The 12,520-nt window shown below is 42.3% G+C and overlaps 1 protein-coding gene across 1 annotated transcript in view; it reads right to left on the bottom strand.

Annotated features, from left to right (window-relative positions):
* Window positions 1–12,520, bottom strand: part of casc3 (casc3 exon junction complex subunit) — a 38,606-nt gene that overhangs the window by 13,916 nt on the left and 12,170 nt on the right. The window contains exons 5-9 of the mRNA XM_063019080.1: window positions 11,912–12,060; window positions 10,097–10,273; window positions 3,530–4,293; window positions 2,057–2,121; window positions 1,850–1,958 (exon numbers count right to left, since the gene is read on the bottom strand). Of these exons, the coding sequence (XP_062875150.1) occupies window positions 1,850–1,958; window positions 2,057–2,121; window positions 3,530–4,293; window positions 10,097–10,273; window positions 11,912–12,060 (1,264 nt within the window). The remainder of the gene's footprint in view (window positions 1–1,849; window positions 1,959–2,056; window positions 2,122–3,529; window positions 4,294–10,096; window positions 10,274–11,911; window positions 12,061–12,520) is intronic.

The raw sequence follows: 12,520 nt of genomic DNA, 5'->3' as shown, positions 1-12,520 counted from the left end.
GGCCGATTCGGCACCTCGTGTATATGACCTGGTCTATGCGTCGTCCCTGGTGAATCCTTGTCTTGGCATTAACGTTTGGGTGTATTTCATATAGTTTATTGGTGAGCTGGGTATTCCATTTATTTTGCCATTTTCCTTTGATGTAGAGATTTATTGATGCTTTTAAGTCGGTTGATGGGATTTTGATGTTCGTTGTATTTTGTCTTGTTTTTCCTCTAGCTACTTGGTCTGCTTTTTCATTTCCTGTAATTCCACGGTGTCCTGGTACCCAGCATAGTTGTATGTCATATTCTTGCTCTGTTAAAATGCTGATTGTCCATTGTATGTTACTAATGATAGGATGGTCTGATGTGTATGATTGTAGTGCTTTGAGGCATGATCTAGAATCTGTGCAAATTAGTATTTTGTGCTTTTGTTCTTTTTCTGCATATTTTAATGCCATAAGTATGGCGTGGGCTTCTGCACTGTAAACTGAGTATTGTTGGGGTAGTTTGTCTTTGTTTGTATATCCTTTTGTGTATATGGCTGCTGTTGTCTGGTCAGTAGTTTTGGATCCATCTGTATAGATTGCAAGGTGGAGTGGGTATTTTTCTTTAATTTGAAGAAAATCACTGATGTACATGTTTGGGTGTGTAGTTCCTTTCTTCTCTTCGGCAAGGTCAAATATGATGTTTGGTTTTCTGATTTCCCACGAAGGTATGGTATTGTTGGGACTCTGGGCCATTATATTTGAATTCAGCTTTAAGTCCTCAAGATATGGTTTGATTCGAGTCCCAAATGGTTGTATTTTATTTTGTCTGTTGTATCGAGTTGGAGGAAGTGGTGGGTGTATGGTTCTTATTACTGGGTTTCTTGGGTTGCTCATGGTTCTGACTGTATATTGCTGTTGCTGTGTTAAAGCAGTGCAAATTACCAGTGACGTATGTTTAAAGTGGCACAGACATAGCCCAATAAAAATCGTTTGATGAAAAATTTTAATCGTGATTAATTAACACGATTAACGACAGCCCTAATAATAAGTATATCCAAGTGCTGTAAAGTCGATTCTGACCACTGGTGACTGAACAAGCTATTAGGAACCCTATGGCCACCACTGTCACTCTAATTCTATCCATCCACCTTGTTCCTGGCTGTCCTCTTCCTCTTTTACCTTCAGTTTTAGTTGTTTTAGTTAAAAAAAAAAGATCTTAATCCTTCTTGATTTGGCCTTTGTTTTTTTTTTTGCAATCTCCACTGTATAATTGATCATCCAATTGTTTTGATTTGTTGAAGACCTCCAGAGCTCATCTGGATCTCTGTCAATTATCTGAAAATATCTGAAATGTTCGCTTTTACGAGCGACCCCCATTTTTTCCCCGTGACCTAGGCAACACAAACAATGCACCAAACTGAAACACAAAACTAAATATACTTAATGAAATTGGTGGCAATCTGGTCCCACTGTGGTTTACAAGGTGTAGCGTAAAGCCCCCACAAGGTGCCATTCGTGTACAAGTTCATTTCGTGTTTATGTGCCTGTTAAAATTGGTTTATTTAGGTGCTCAGGTAACGCAGTGGTAAAACAAGCTAGCACACCAGAGCTGACATTTCGAACTCGTAGGTTCGAATCTCAGCTCCGATATCGACAGGCTTGAACAATGATTGGCTTGTTCGCAGGGAGGGTGCCGAAAGGGATTCTAATGCAATTATGACTTCTAATTGGCTGATTGATGGCACCTGCACATAGACGGAGGATGATGGGGTCAGGGTGTGTCTCTGTGTGTTATTCTTTGTTGTGCGAATGATGCAGTACTAATGAGCAATGAGCATACTCACAAACGTTAGACATTCTCCAGCTTTGTATACTTACTGGGTTCGTAATAATGGCCCTCCATCAGCCCTATATGCATTGGTGCTGGTTCAGGAACCGGCCTCTGCCTCTGGGAGGAATAGCGCTTAGCCCGACCGGCTCCAACACCCTGTCACAGGAACAAATTATTCATAACGAATCTACTTATTCTAATATATGCATTATTAGACTGTTATGCATTTGTAAATACACATGCTCAGAACTCACCATGTCTTCCATGTTGCTATATTGAGGAGGGCCTGCACCTCCCATATGTATTGAGCTAGGGATGCCTATAGGAAACAAAAACAGGCAGTCAGGAATTGTGCTTATTGACAGTTTTTGTTTCAATATAATATAATTGGACCAATCGCGTCATGCTTCCTCTCCACCAACGCCGATCCCCGCTCTGATTGAGGAGAACGAAGCTAACCCACGACCCCTCTGACACGTTGGCAGCAGCCGTATGCATCTCGTCACCCACACTTTGACGAGCGCAATGCAGATCAGCACCGTGTACGGAGAGACACACCCTGACAGCACTATTTTCCCATCTCTGTGTAGGCGCTCTGTGCATCGATCAGCCAGCAGAGGTTGAGAGAGACCCTATCCGGCTTTAATATCCCACCCCTATCTGAACAACAGGCCGGTCGCTGTACGTGTGGCCTCCCAGCCCAGCCGGCAGGCAGAGCCGAGACTCGATACGATGTATTCGAGATCCCAGCTCTGGTGATTCTTATACGTGCATTTTCTCAGTTTTTTTTCAGATTTCGCGTTTCCAAACTGTCTTTCGCTGCTGGGGATCCCGATTGCATCCGCGGAGGGTAAATTGGCCCGCCTCGCGCCCCCTCTGCGCATTCCTTCGTCCCTTTGCCTCTGTGGATTTGCACATGAGGCCAGATATCGCACACTGACAGGCACACACACTGATCTCCATGCTCCTCCACTTCTCCACAGGTGCCTCGGGCTGCTAAGCAGGGTCCTTGCACAGCATTTGAAGACCCCACCCACTTATTAGTTCAGTCTTTTCCCACTACAGGCACTGCCGATTGATCCAAATGAGGCATGTGTAACATGTAAACCAATCCAATATAAATATGACTAAAAAATAATTACAGGCGCCCAGGTGGCGCAGCGGGATATTCCGCTGACGCACCAGCACCGAGTTTCTGAACCTCCCGGTTCGAGGCTCGGTGTTGCCACCGGTCGGCTGGGCGCCATCTGGCGGGCATAATTGGCAGTGCCTGCAGGGTGGGGGACCGGACTATATGTGGGTGGGTGGGTCTTCATGCGCTGTGTAAGGACCCTGATTTGCAGAAGAGACGCCCGTGCAGAATGCACGGACGAGAAGAGGAGGGCTGTACACGTGTAAAGAAGGCGTGGGGCAGCGGCGTGCTCTCCTTGGATGCAGGTCTGGTGTGCCTGTTAGCAGCGGAAGACAGATTGGAAGCGCTAAAAATTGGGAGAAAAATTGGGGAGAAAATTTGGAGAAAAAAATTAATAAAATAAAAATAATAATAATAATAATAATTACAGGCGTACAATAATACTAAAATTAAGAAAACTAATCCTTGGACTTTTATTTGCTCATATTATTGTCATGAGCAAGTACTGCCAGTAGTGCCATCACATGACAGCTAAGTTAACAGCAAGTGACTAAGAATAAAAACGTTAATCTGAAAGCACAGAAAGTGAGCCTACCCCTCATCTCAGGCCGCAGATACGAGGGTGGACTCTGGGTCCAGTTTTGCCCAGCCAGGCTTAGTCGAGCCAAACCTTGATCAAGCCTTGAGAGGCCGCTCTCCGTACCCGTGTCGCCATGAGCCTGCCACGATTCACTCTTGGCAGTGGCAGGCATACCCTGTGAGGGTAGCGCCGCCTCCTCTAGCGAGGCCTGCTTGCTGAGGTCCGAGGGCCTGGCGCGGCTCCTGCGCGCCAGGGAATACGACTTTTTCTCCACTGGCTTCTCCGGAGGCGGCGATGCATCCATGACTGTGCTGGGTGTACCCATCTGCTGCTCCTCCGTGGTTCCGGATTCCTCCCTTTGCTGCAACGTGCTCGTCATCTCTCGCTCAGTCTTGTAGTGGTGAGCCGTGTAGGTGGTGGTGACGGCAGGAATCTCACCCTCTTCTTCTTCTTCATCGTCTTGTGGGCTGCGTCGAGTATGCTGAGAGGGTCCGTGAGGGCCTCGGGCTCTAAGCCTGGGCGCCCTCTCGTTTTCTGGAGCTTGGGGTCGGGGAGTAACTTTACCGTGAGTCCTGATTTCTGGTCGGCGGCTGTTCTGGAAGGTGCGAGAAGGGGGTCTGTTTTGGGGGCGGGGGGCACTTGTTGCATTTGACTGCAGGGGCTCGGCAGCAGGTGGGGCGCTCCGGATATTGGGAGCTGCACCCTGCCAAGAGGAGCGAGCTGGTTTCTCATTGTCTCTGTACTGTCTCTTGCCCTCTTGGTTTAATGGACCAGTGTATCTATAACAGGAAACATAAACATTAAAAATTCTGTTCGAGTTTTACTTTTCTTTATTCTAGTGATCAGAACTGGGCAATAAGACGCAAACTAGGACCTAAATCATATTATTCCTTGACAGTGCTACCCACTTGAACCAAGTCATTAGGGGGAAGGAGCATCAGTGCCCCCTTAGTGCTGGTCCCAAGCCAGGATAAATAGGACTGTTGTGTGAGAAACAGCATTCGGTATACCAAATCAAATGATCTGCTGTGGTGACCCCTAAATACAGGAATTGTCCCAAAACTCTATATGACTGACACCGTTTTGTTTAGTATCTGTATAGCTTACTTTTGTTCTGAAACCAGTATAAGCATTAGAGATAAGCTTAATAATTAACATTGTTTACATCAATAACAGGGAATTTAGTATTTAATTTAGCTGAGGAGCTACAGAAGTGACCACATGTCTACATTATGACAAAGTTGTTTGGCAATAAGACTACGACTAACCAGAGATGGGGACTCGAGTCTGCAACTTGAGTCCAAGTCGCATGTAAGTTTGCGATTCGTTTCAAATGACTCGGACCCAACTCGCAAAAAATGACTTGAGGACAGTCATTTATATTGAAAGTCAGCAACATTAGTTACGTGTGACAATTTTTTATATGTATTATATACAGGGAATGGACAATGAAACTGAAACACCTGTCATTTTCAGCAAGACGTGCACCAACAATTTGTCCTCTTTTGAACTCTGGTATGTCACCCATAATGTTGTGTGCATTGCAATATTTTGAGCAAAACTGTGCTCTTACCCTGCTAATTGAACCTTCACACTCTGCTCTTACTGGTGCAATGTGCAATTAATGGAAGATTGGCCACCAGACTGGTCCAATTTAGCCATGAAACCTCCCACACTAAAATGACAGGTGTTTCAGTTTCATTGTCCAACCCCTGTATATATAGATATATAGATATTTCTGAAACTAAATGCAATGCAACCACAGTATGTCTCTTCCCTGTAGTTTTTTCTCTATCACGTATTACCGAGCAGAATGCAATGAAATGAAATGTAAGCCCAGTTTGGCTACAAGTTATACAACAGATGATTTATTGCAATTATTTGAAACTATTTTTTGTTATTAAAATATACTTGTCAATTTGTTTACTTTTGACAGCAATCTTTTTTCTCATGTAAGTGTTGTTTGAATTAGATGATTGTTCATCATTGATATTAATATCGGGGCTGTATTATAGTTACAGTAGCGCCTCTCGCTGCCTAAACAAAAGAATGAAGAGCCATTTTTTGAACGGCTCTTTAAAAGGAACCGAGCCAAAAGATCCGACTCCCCATCGCAGAATTCACTGCAGCAGTTTCCCAGATGCAATTTTTTTTTTAAGTGTTTATTTTACTCAGTAACGGATGTTATTTAAAATGTAGCGAATTACAATTCTTAATACAAAACATACTTAAGTAAAAGTAAAATTACTGGTTGTAAAATCTGTATTAAAAAGTACAAGTACAACAGTAATTCGTTACTTTCCACCTCTGTGTGTATGTATGTATGTATGTATGTATGTATATATCTACAGTGGGGCCAAAAAGTATTTAGTCAGCCACTGATTGTGCAGGTTCTCCTACTTAGAAAGATGAGAGGTGTCTGAAATTTTCATCATAGGTACACTTCAACTATGAGAGACAAAATGAGAAAAAAAATCCAGGAAATCACATTGTAGGATTTTTAAAGAATTTATTTGTAAATTATGGTGGAAAATAAGTATTTGGTCATAAACAAACAAGCAAGATTTCTGGCTCTCACAGACCTGTAACTTCTTCTTTAAGAAGCTCTTCTGTCCTCCACTCGTTACCTGTATTAATGGCACCTGTTTGACCTCGTTATCTGTATAAAAGACACCTGTCCACAGCCTCAAACAGTCAGACTCCAAACTCAACCATGGCCAAGACCAAAGAGCTGTCGAAGGACACCAGGAAGAAAATTGTAGACCTGCACTAGGCTGGGAAGAGTGAATCTACAATAGGCAAGCAGGTTGGTGTGAATAAATCAACTGTGGGAGCAATTGTAAGAAAATGGAAGACATACAAGACCATTGATAATCTCCCTCGATCTGGGGCCCCACGCAAGATCTCACCCCGTGGGGTCAAAATGATCATGAGAACGGTGAGCAAAAATCCCAGAACTACACAAAGGGACCTGATGAATGACCTGCAGAGAGCTGGGACCAAAGTAACAAAGGCTACCATCAGTAACACACTACGCCGAGAGGGACTCAAATCCTGCAGTGCCAGGCGTGTCCCCCTGCTTAAGCCAGTACATGTCCAGGCCCGTCTGAAGTTTGCCAGAGAGCATATGGATGATCCAGAAGAGGATTGGGAGAATATCATGTGGTCAGATGAAACCAAAATGGAACTTTTTGGTAAAAACTCAACTCGTCGTGTTTGGAGGAAGAAGAAGAACCCAAGAACACCATACCTACTGTGAAGCATGGGGGTGGAAACATCATGCTTTGGGGCTGTTTTTCTGCAAAGGGGACAGGACGACTGATCCGTGTTAAGGGAAGAATGAACGGGGCCATGTATCGTGAGATTTTAAGCCAAAACCTCCTTCCATCAGTGAGAGCATTGAAGATGGAACGTGGCTGGGTCCTCCAGCATGACAATGATCCCAAACACACCGCTCGGGCAACGAAGGAGTGGCTCCGTAAAAAGCATTTCAAGGTCCTGGAGTGGCCTAGCCAGTCTCCAGACCTCAACCCCATAGAAAATTTGTGGAGTCCGTGTTGCCCAGCGACAGCCCCAAAACATCACTGCTCTAGAGGAGATCTGCATGGTGGAATGGGCCAAAATACCAGCTACAGTGTGTGCAAACCTGGTGAAGACTTACAGAATACGTTTGACCTCTGTCATTGCCAACAAAGGTTATGTTACAAAGTATTGAGTTGAACTTTTGTTATTGACCAAATACTTATTTTCCACCATAATTTACAAATAAATTCTTTAAAAATCCTACAATGTGATTTCCTGGATTTTTTTTTCGCATTTTGTCTCTCATAGTTGAAGTGTACCTATGATGAAAATTACAGACCTCTTTCATCTTTCTAAGTAGGAGAACCTGCACAATCAGTGGCTGACTAAATACTTTTTGGCCCCACTGTATCTATCTATCTATCTATCTATCTATCTATCTATCTATCTATCTATCTATCTATATATATATATATATATATATATATCTATATATATATATATATATATATATATATATATATATATATATATATATATATATATATACAGTGTATCACAAAGGTGAGTACACCCCTCACATTTCTGCAAATATTTTATTATATCTTTTCATGGGACAACACTATAGAAATAAAACTTGGATATAACTTAGAGTAGTCAGTGTACAACTTGTATAGCAGTGTAGATTTACTGTCTTCTGAAAATAACTCAACACACAGCCATTAATGTCTAAATAGCTGGCAACATAAGTGAGTACACCCCACAGTGAACATGTCCAAATTGTGCCCAAAGTGTCAATATTTTGTGTGACCACCATTATTATCCAGCACTGCCTTAACCCTCCTGGGCATGGAATTCACCAAAGCTGCACAGGTTGCTACTGGAATCCTCTTCCACTCCTCCATGATGACATCACGGAGCTGGTGGATGTTAGACACCTTGAACTCCTCCACCTTCCACTTGAGGATGCGCCACAGGTGCTCAATTGGGTTTAGTCCATCACCTTTACCTTCAGCTTCCTCAGCAAGGCAGTTGTCATCTTGGAGGGTTGTGTTTGGGGTCGTTATCCTGTTGGAAAACTGCCATGAGGCCCAGTTTTCGAAGGGAGGGGATCATGCTCTGTTTCAGAATGTCACAGTACATGTTGGAATTCATGTTTCCCTCAATGAACTGCAGCTCCCCAGTGCCAGCAACACTCATGCAGCCCAAGACCATGATGCTACCACCACCATGCTTGACTGTAGGCAAGATACAGTTGTCTTGGTACTTCTCACCAGGGCGCCGCCACACATGCTGGACACCATCTGAGCCAAAAAAGTTTATCTTGATCTCGTCAGACCACAGGGCATTCCAGTAATCCATGTTCTTGGACTGCTTGTCTTCAGCAAACTGTTTGCGGGCTTTCTTGTGCGTCAGCTTCCTTCTGGGATGACGACCATGCAGACCGAGTTGATGCAGTGTGCGGCGTATGGTCTGAGCACTGACAGGCTGACCTCCCACGTCTTCAACCTCTGCAGCAATGCTGGCAGCACTCATGTGTCTATTTTTTAAAGCCAACCTCTGGATATGACGCCGAACACGTGGACTCAACTTCTTTGGTCGACCCTGGCGAAGCCTGTTCCGAGTGGAACCTGTCCTGGAAAACCGCTGTATGACCTTGGCCACCATGCTGTAGCTCAGTTTCAGGGTGTTAGCAATCTTCTTATAGCCCAGGCCATCTTTGTGGAGAGCAACAATTCTATTTCTCACATCCTCAGAGAGTTCTTTGCCATGAGGTGCCATGTTAAATATCCAGTGGCCAGTATGAGAGAATTGTACCCTAAACACCAAATTTAACAGCCCTGGTCCCCATTTACACCTGGGACCTTGACACATGACACCAGGGAGGGACAACGACACATTTGGGCACAATTTGGACATGTTCACTGTGGGGTGTACTCACTTATGTTGCCAGCTATTTAGACATTAATGGCTGTGTGTTGAGTTATTTTCAGAAGACAGTAAATCTACACTGCTATACAAGCTGTACACTGACTACTCTAAGTTATATCCAAGTTTCATGTCTATAGTGTTGTCCCATGAAAAGATATAATGAAATATTTGCAGAAATGTGAGGGGTGTACTCACTTTTGTGATACACTGTATATATATATATATATATATATATATATATCTATATATATATATATATATATATATATATATATATATATATATATATATATATATATATAGATATATATATATATATATATGTATAATGATCCAACATTATTCTGATCGTGTCATTTTCTGCTCTCTAATAACGCTCCGGCTGTCTTAACCCGCAACACACGCAATAGCTAAATGTTCCAGACAGCTTCCGGCGTAGTAATGAAGCGTAGCTCCATACTCCGAATTCGAATCTCACTCGAAATGGTAGAATACGTAGTGCACTTTACAGTAACAGATAATGTGAATGGAATGCTCCTACACAATTGGCGCTAATGATTGAAAAAAAAAAACGCTTTCTGAGCCAATCAGACCTTTTGATTGTAATTTTTAGTAAGAAATGCTGTTATCTGCTTGTATTTAGTTTGCAGCGTCACACAGATGATGTGTCAATGAAACGCTTGATTGGCTTTCTAACGAGTCTGTGTTTTACTTCACAACCGGGAAAAGTTTGGAGGTTTTTAATTTTAAGCACATTTACAAAACAACGGATTATATTCCTAATTCCTAATAGCATCTGGAAGAACAGTTAAGAAGGTAAGCAGTATTATGGATTTTTTGTTTTTTTGGATTTTGGCCGCTGTGCAGTAATTTGCAATGAAAACAAAACGTCAGTTTAAGCTTTTAACTGGTACCTAGGAAAGTAAAGGCACTAAGTAAAACGACTAAATACAGTCGCTAATCTGTTGTTGTTTTTTTATCTGAACTTACAGATTATTTGTTTATTTCTACACTACATTTCCAATATATGTTTTGTGTATATTATATTGACTCGTGACTTTACTCAGACTCTAGCCTAAAGACTCGTGACTCGACTCTGACTCGTGAACATCTCTGCGACTAACTCACCTGGGTTTCCGCAGCTTGAACGGTCTGGAATCTCTGTTTCCGACGCCGTTGCGAATATCATAACCGTACAGAGCAATGAGCTCCTCACGAGATTTAGGTGCCTGCTCATCCTCCCGGAACTTATCATGCTCCCAACGACCCTCGTCCTTCCACAGCTTCCTATGCCTGCCCTTAGGTCTGGGGTGTCGGGAACAAAATTGAAGAGCAGAATAATAAGGAACAAAGTGAAGCAAGAATGAAGGAACGCTTACACTGGAATTCTATCTAACAAACACAGCTAATACTTTAAATTCAGGCTACAATCTAAATTTGCAATGGCTTATTGACTTTTACAATTTTACTTTACAAAGTTAAACTTGTGACTGAATACAATGTGAGCAACTGATGGTGGGGCAGCAACCTTCAGGTCACTTGTCTAGTACCTTAGCTACAAGTAAACAACGTAATGATAATGTAACACTACTATCTACTAGGGATGTCCCGATCACGTTTTTTTGTTCCCGATCCCGATCATTAATTTTGATCCCGATCCGATACCGAGTCTCAAACCGATACCTGTATTTTCTAGATATTGTCTAGATAAGAACTAGATAATACTGTTCACACAGTGCACACTTCAAGTACATTACAGTTATTCAGAATAATCCAATGTATATGTTTAACAGCTGAATAGCTTTGCAGTGCTGTAGGAAAACAATTGCCTACATCCAGGCTATTGCTTAATGTTCTTTTATTTTTACAAAATAAAAGTAAACAAACTTAGTGCAGCGTTGTAGTAGTAAAACTAGAACACTCAAAATGAAGTGAAGGTTCTTTGTGAGTAAAATCAGCATCTCTGCCGTGTTAGCGGACAGCCGGTTCCTCTTCTCATCATATAATAATAAACTCGCTGTATTCGGCTGAGTGTTTATTTTTTAGGTGCCGTATCAAATTGGTAGTAATTGTAGATCGTTTGGTTAAATGATATCTGGTTTGTTTCTTATGAGCCACCGTACTTGTATGCGTGTTGTAACTGTAACAAACTTTTCTGTGGTTGTATTGTGACGATGGTTTGATGGACGTTTCTACGTGAAGTGAGTGTGTTTTGACCCTTTGGGGCTTCCATAGTGCATGGAATAGCGTTCTTGGCTAATGCGATGACTCTAGCTGTCCGCTATTTGGTACCGTAACAGAAGTTAATAATACTACGTATTTGGCTTTGAAGAAGTTAATAAAGTGTTATGCTCCCGACAATTTGTGAATATACCGTGTATTTATTTCTTTATTAAGCGAGTGCATCACTACGGCGCTCGGTTACATAACTAAGCCAATCAGAGCGCTTGATACTGAGATGTCGTTCAGTCTTGTAACACGTAAACTTGTAAAAGCTGTATGTTACGGTCCTGAAGTTTTCATACTCGGATTAAAAGTTATCGTTTTGTAAACCGGAGTGATCCTTGACTCACACACCATATAAATAGTAAAATTCTACAGTAATGAACGCAGCTCTGCTCCTACCGCCTCGTGAAACGCTCGCATTGCAGACATTACACTTCACTGTTGGACTTGTTTCACTTTCCAATTTAAAGTATTTCCACACAGCGGACATGCTGACGTAAAACGAAGGATCGGGTTTAGGATCGGGCTTAGTAAAGCCTTTACCGATCAGTTAAAACATGCCTTGATCGGCCCCGATTCCGATCTTTGAGATCGGATCGGGACATCCCTACTATTTACTGTATGGTCAGACATTGTGAACATTGTTAAAACACTTGCAGTTGAAACAGATAAACACCTATTGCTATATCCCAAGCCAATTTTCCAGCATTCTCTTACCTCTCCTCATCCTGGGCCTGACCTCTCACATCATGTTCAAAGAACAGACCCCTGCGAGGAATGTAGGCCGGATTCTTTCTGTCCTCATCATCGTCCAGCTTCTGGCCGGCTTTACCAGCTGACTTATTCTCGGGATCGACCGTGCTTTCCTGTGAAGAATGCATTTCTTATGTTCTTACAGATTCTTAGTCATAGACATTTATTAAACCCTAATTTAATGAAGAAAATATACCAAAGCCATGCGACTGTCCTGTTTTAAAGGATACACTGTAATTAAGGCCCTACCTAATTCACAGCTGTGAAAATCGCATCACGAACCGTTAAACAAGCCTTTTTCTGTGTAATATGTTGATAAATTCAAAATTTAGGGTTTGTGTTTAGGGATTTAACATTTTTAATCATAGCAATCCTACGGCAGTTCAGTTAGCAATCGGTTAGTCAAAATGTCCAACATTTTAAAGTCTAAAGCAGCAAAACAAACTACTCAGGTAACTGAGTTTGGAAAATTCCTACCCAATTCTGTGGATGCTTGGGCGGGGGGTTATCAAAACACGGACGGGAATTTTCGTCTTTGAGACCGAACATGAAGCCTTGCACAGTCACTGGATA

This window comes from Trichomycterus rosablanca, chromosome 22 (assembly GCF_030014385.1).
Source record: "Trichomycterus rosablanca isolate fTriRos1 chromosome 22, fTriRos1.hap1, whole genome shotgun sequence".
Classification (NCBI taxonomy): Eukaryota; Metazoa; Chordata; class Actinopteri; order Siluriformes; family Trichomycteridae; genus Trichomycterus; species Trichomycterus rosablanca.
Note: the sequence above shows the minus strand (reverse complement) of the source record. Positions and strands in the feature narration are given on the sequence as shown.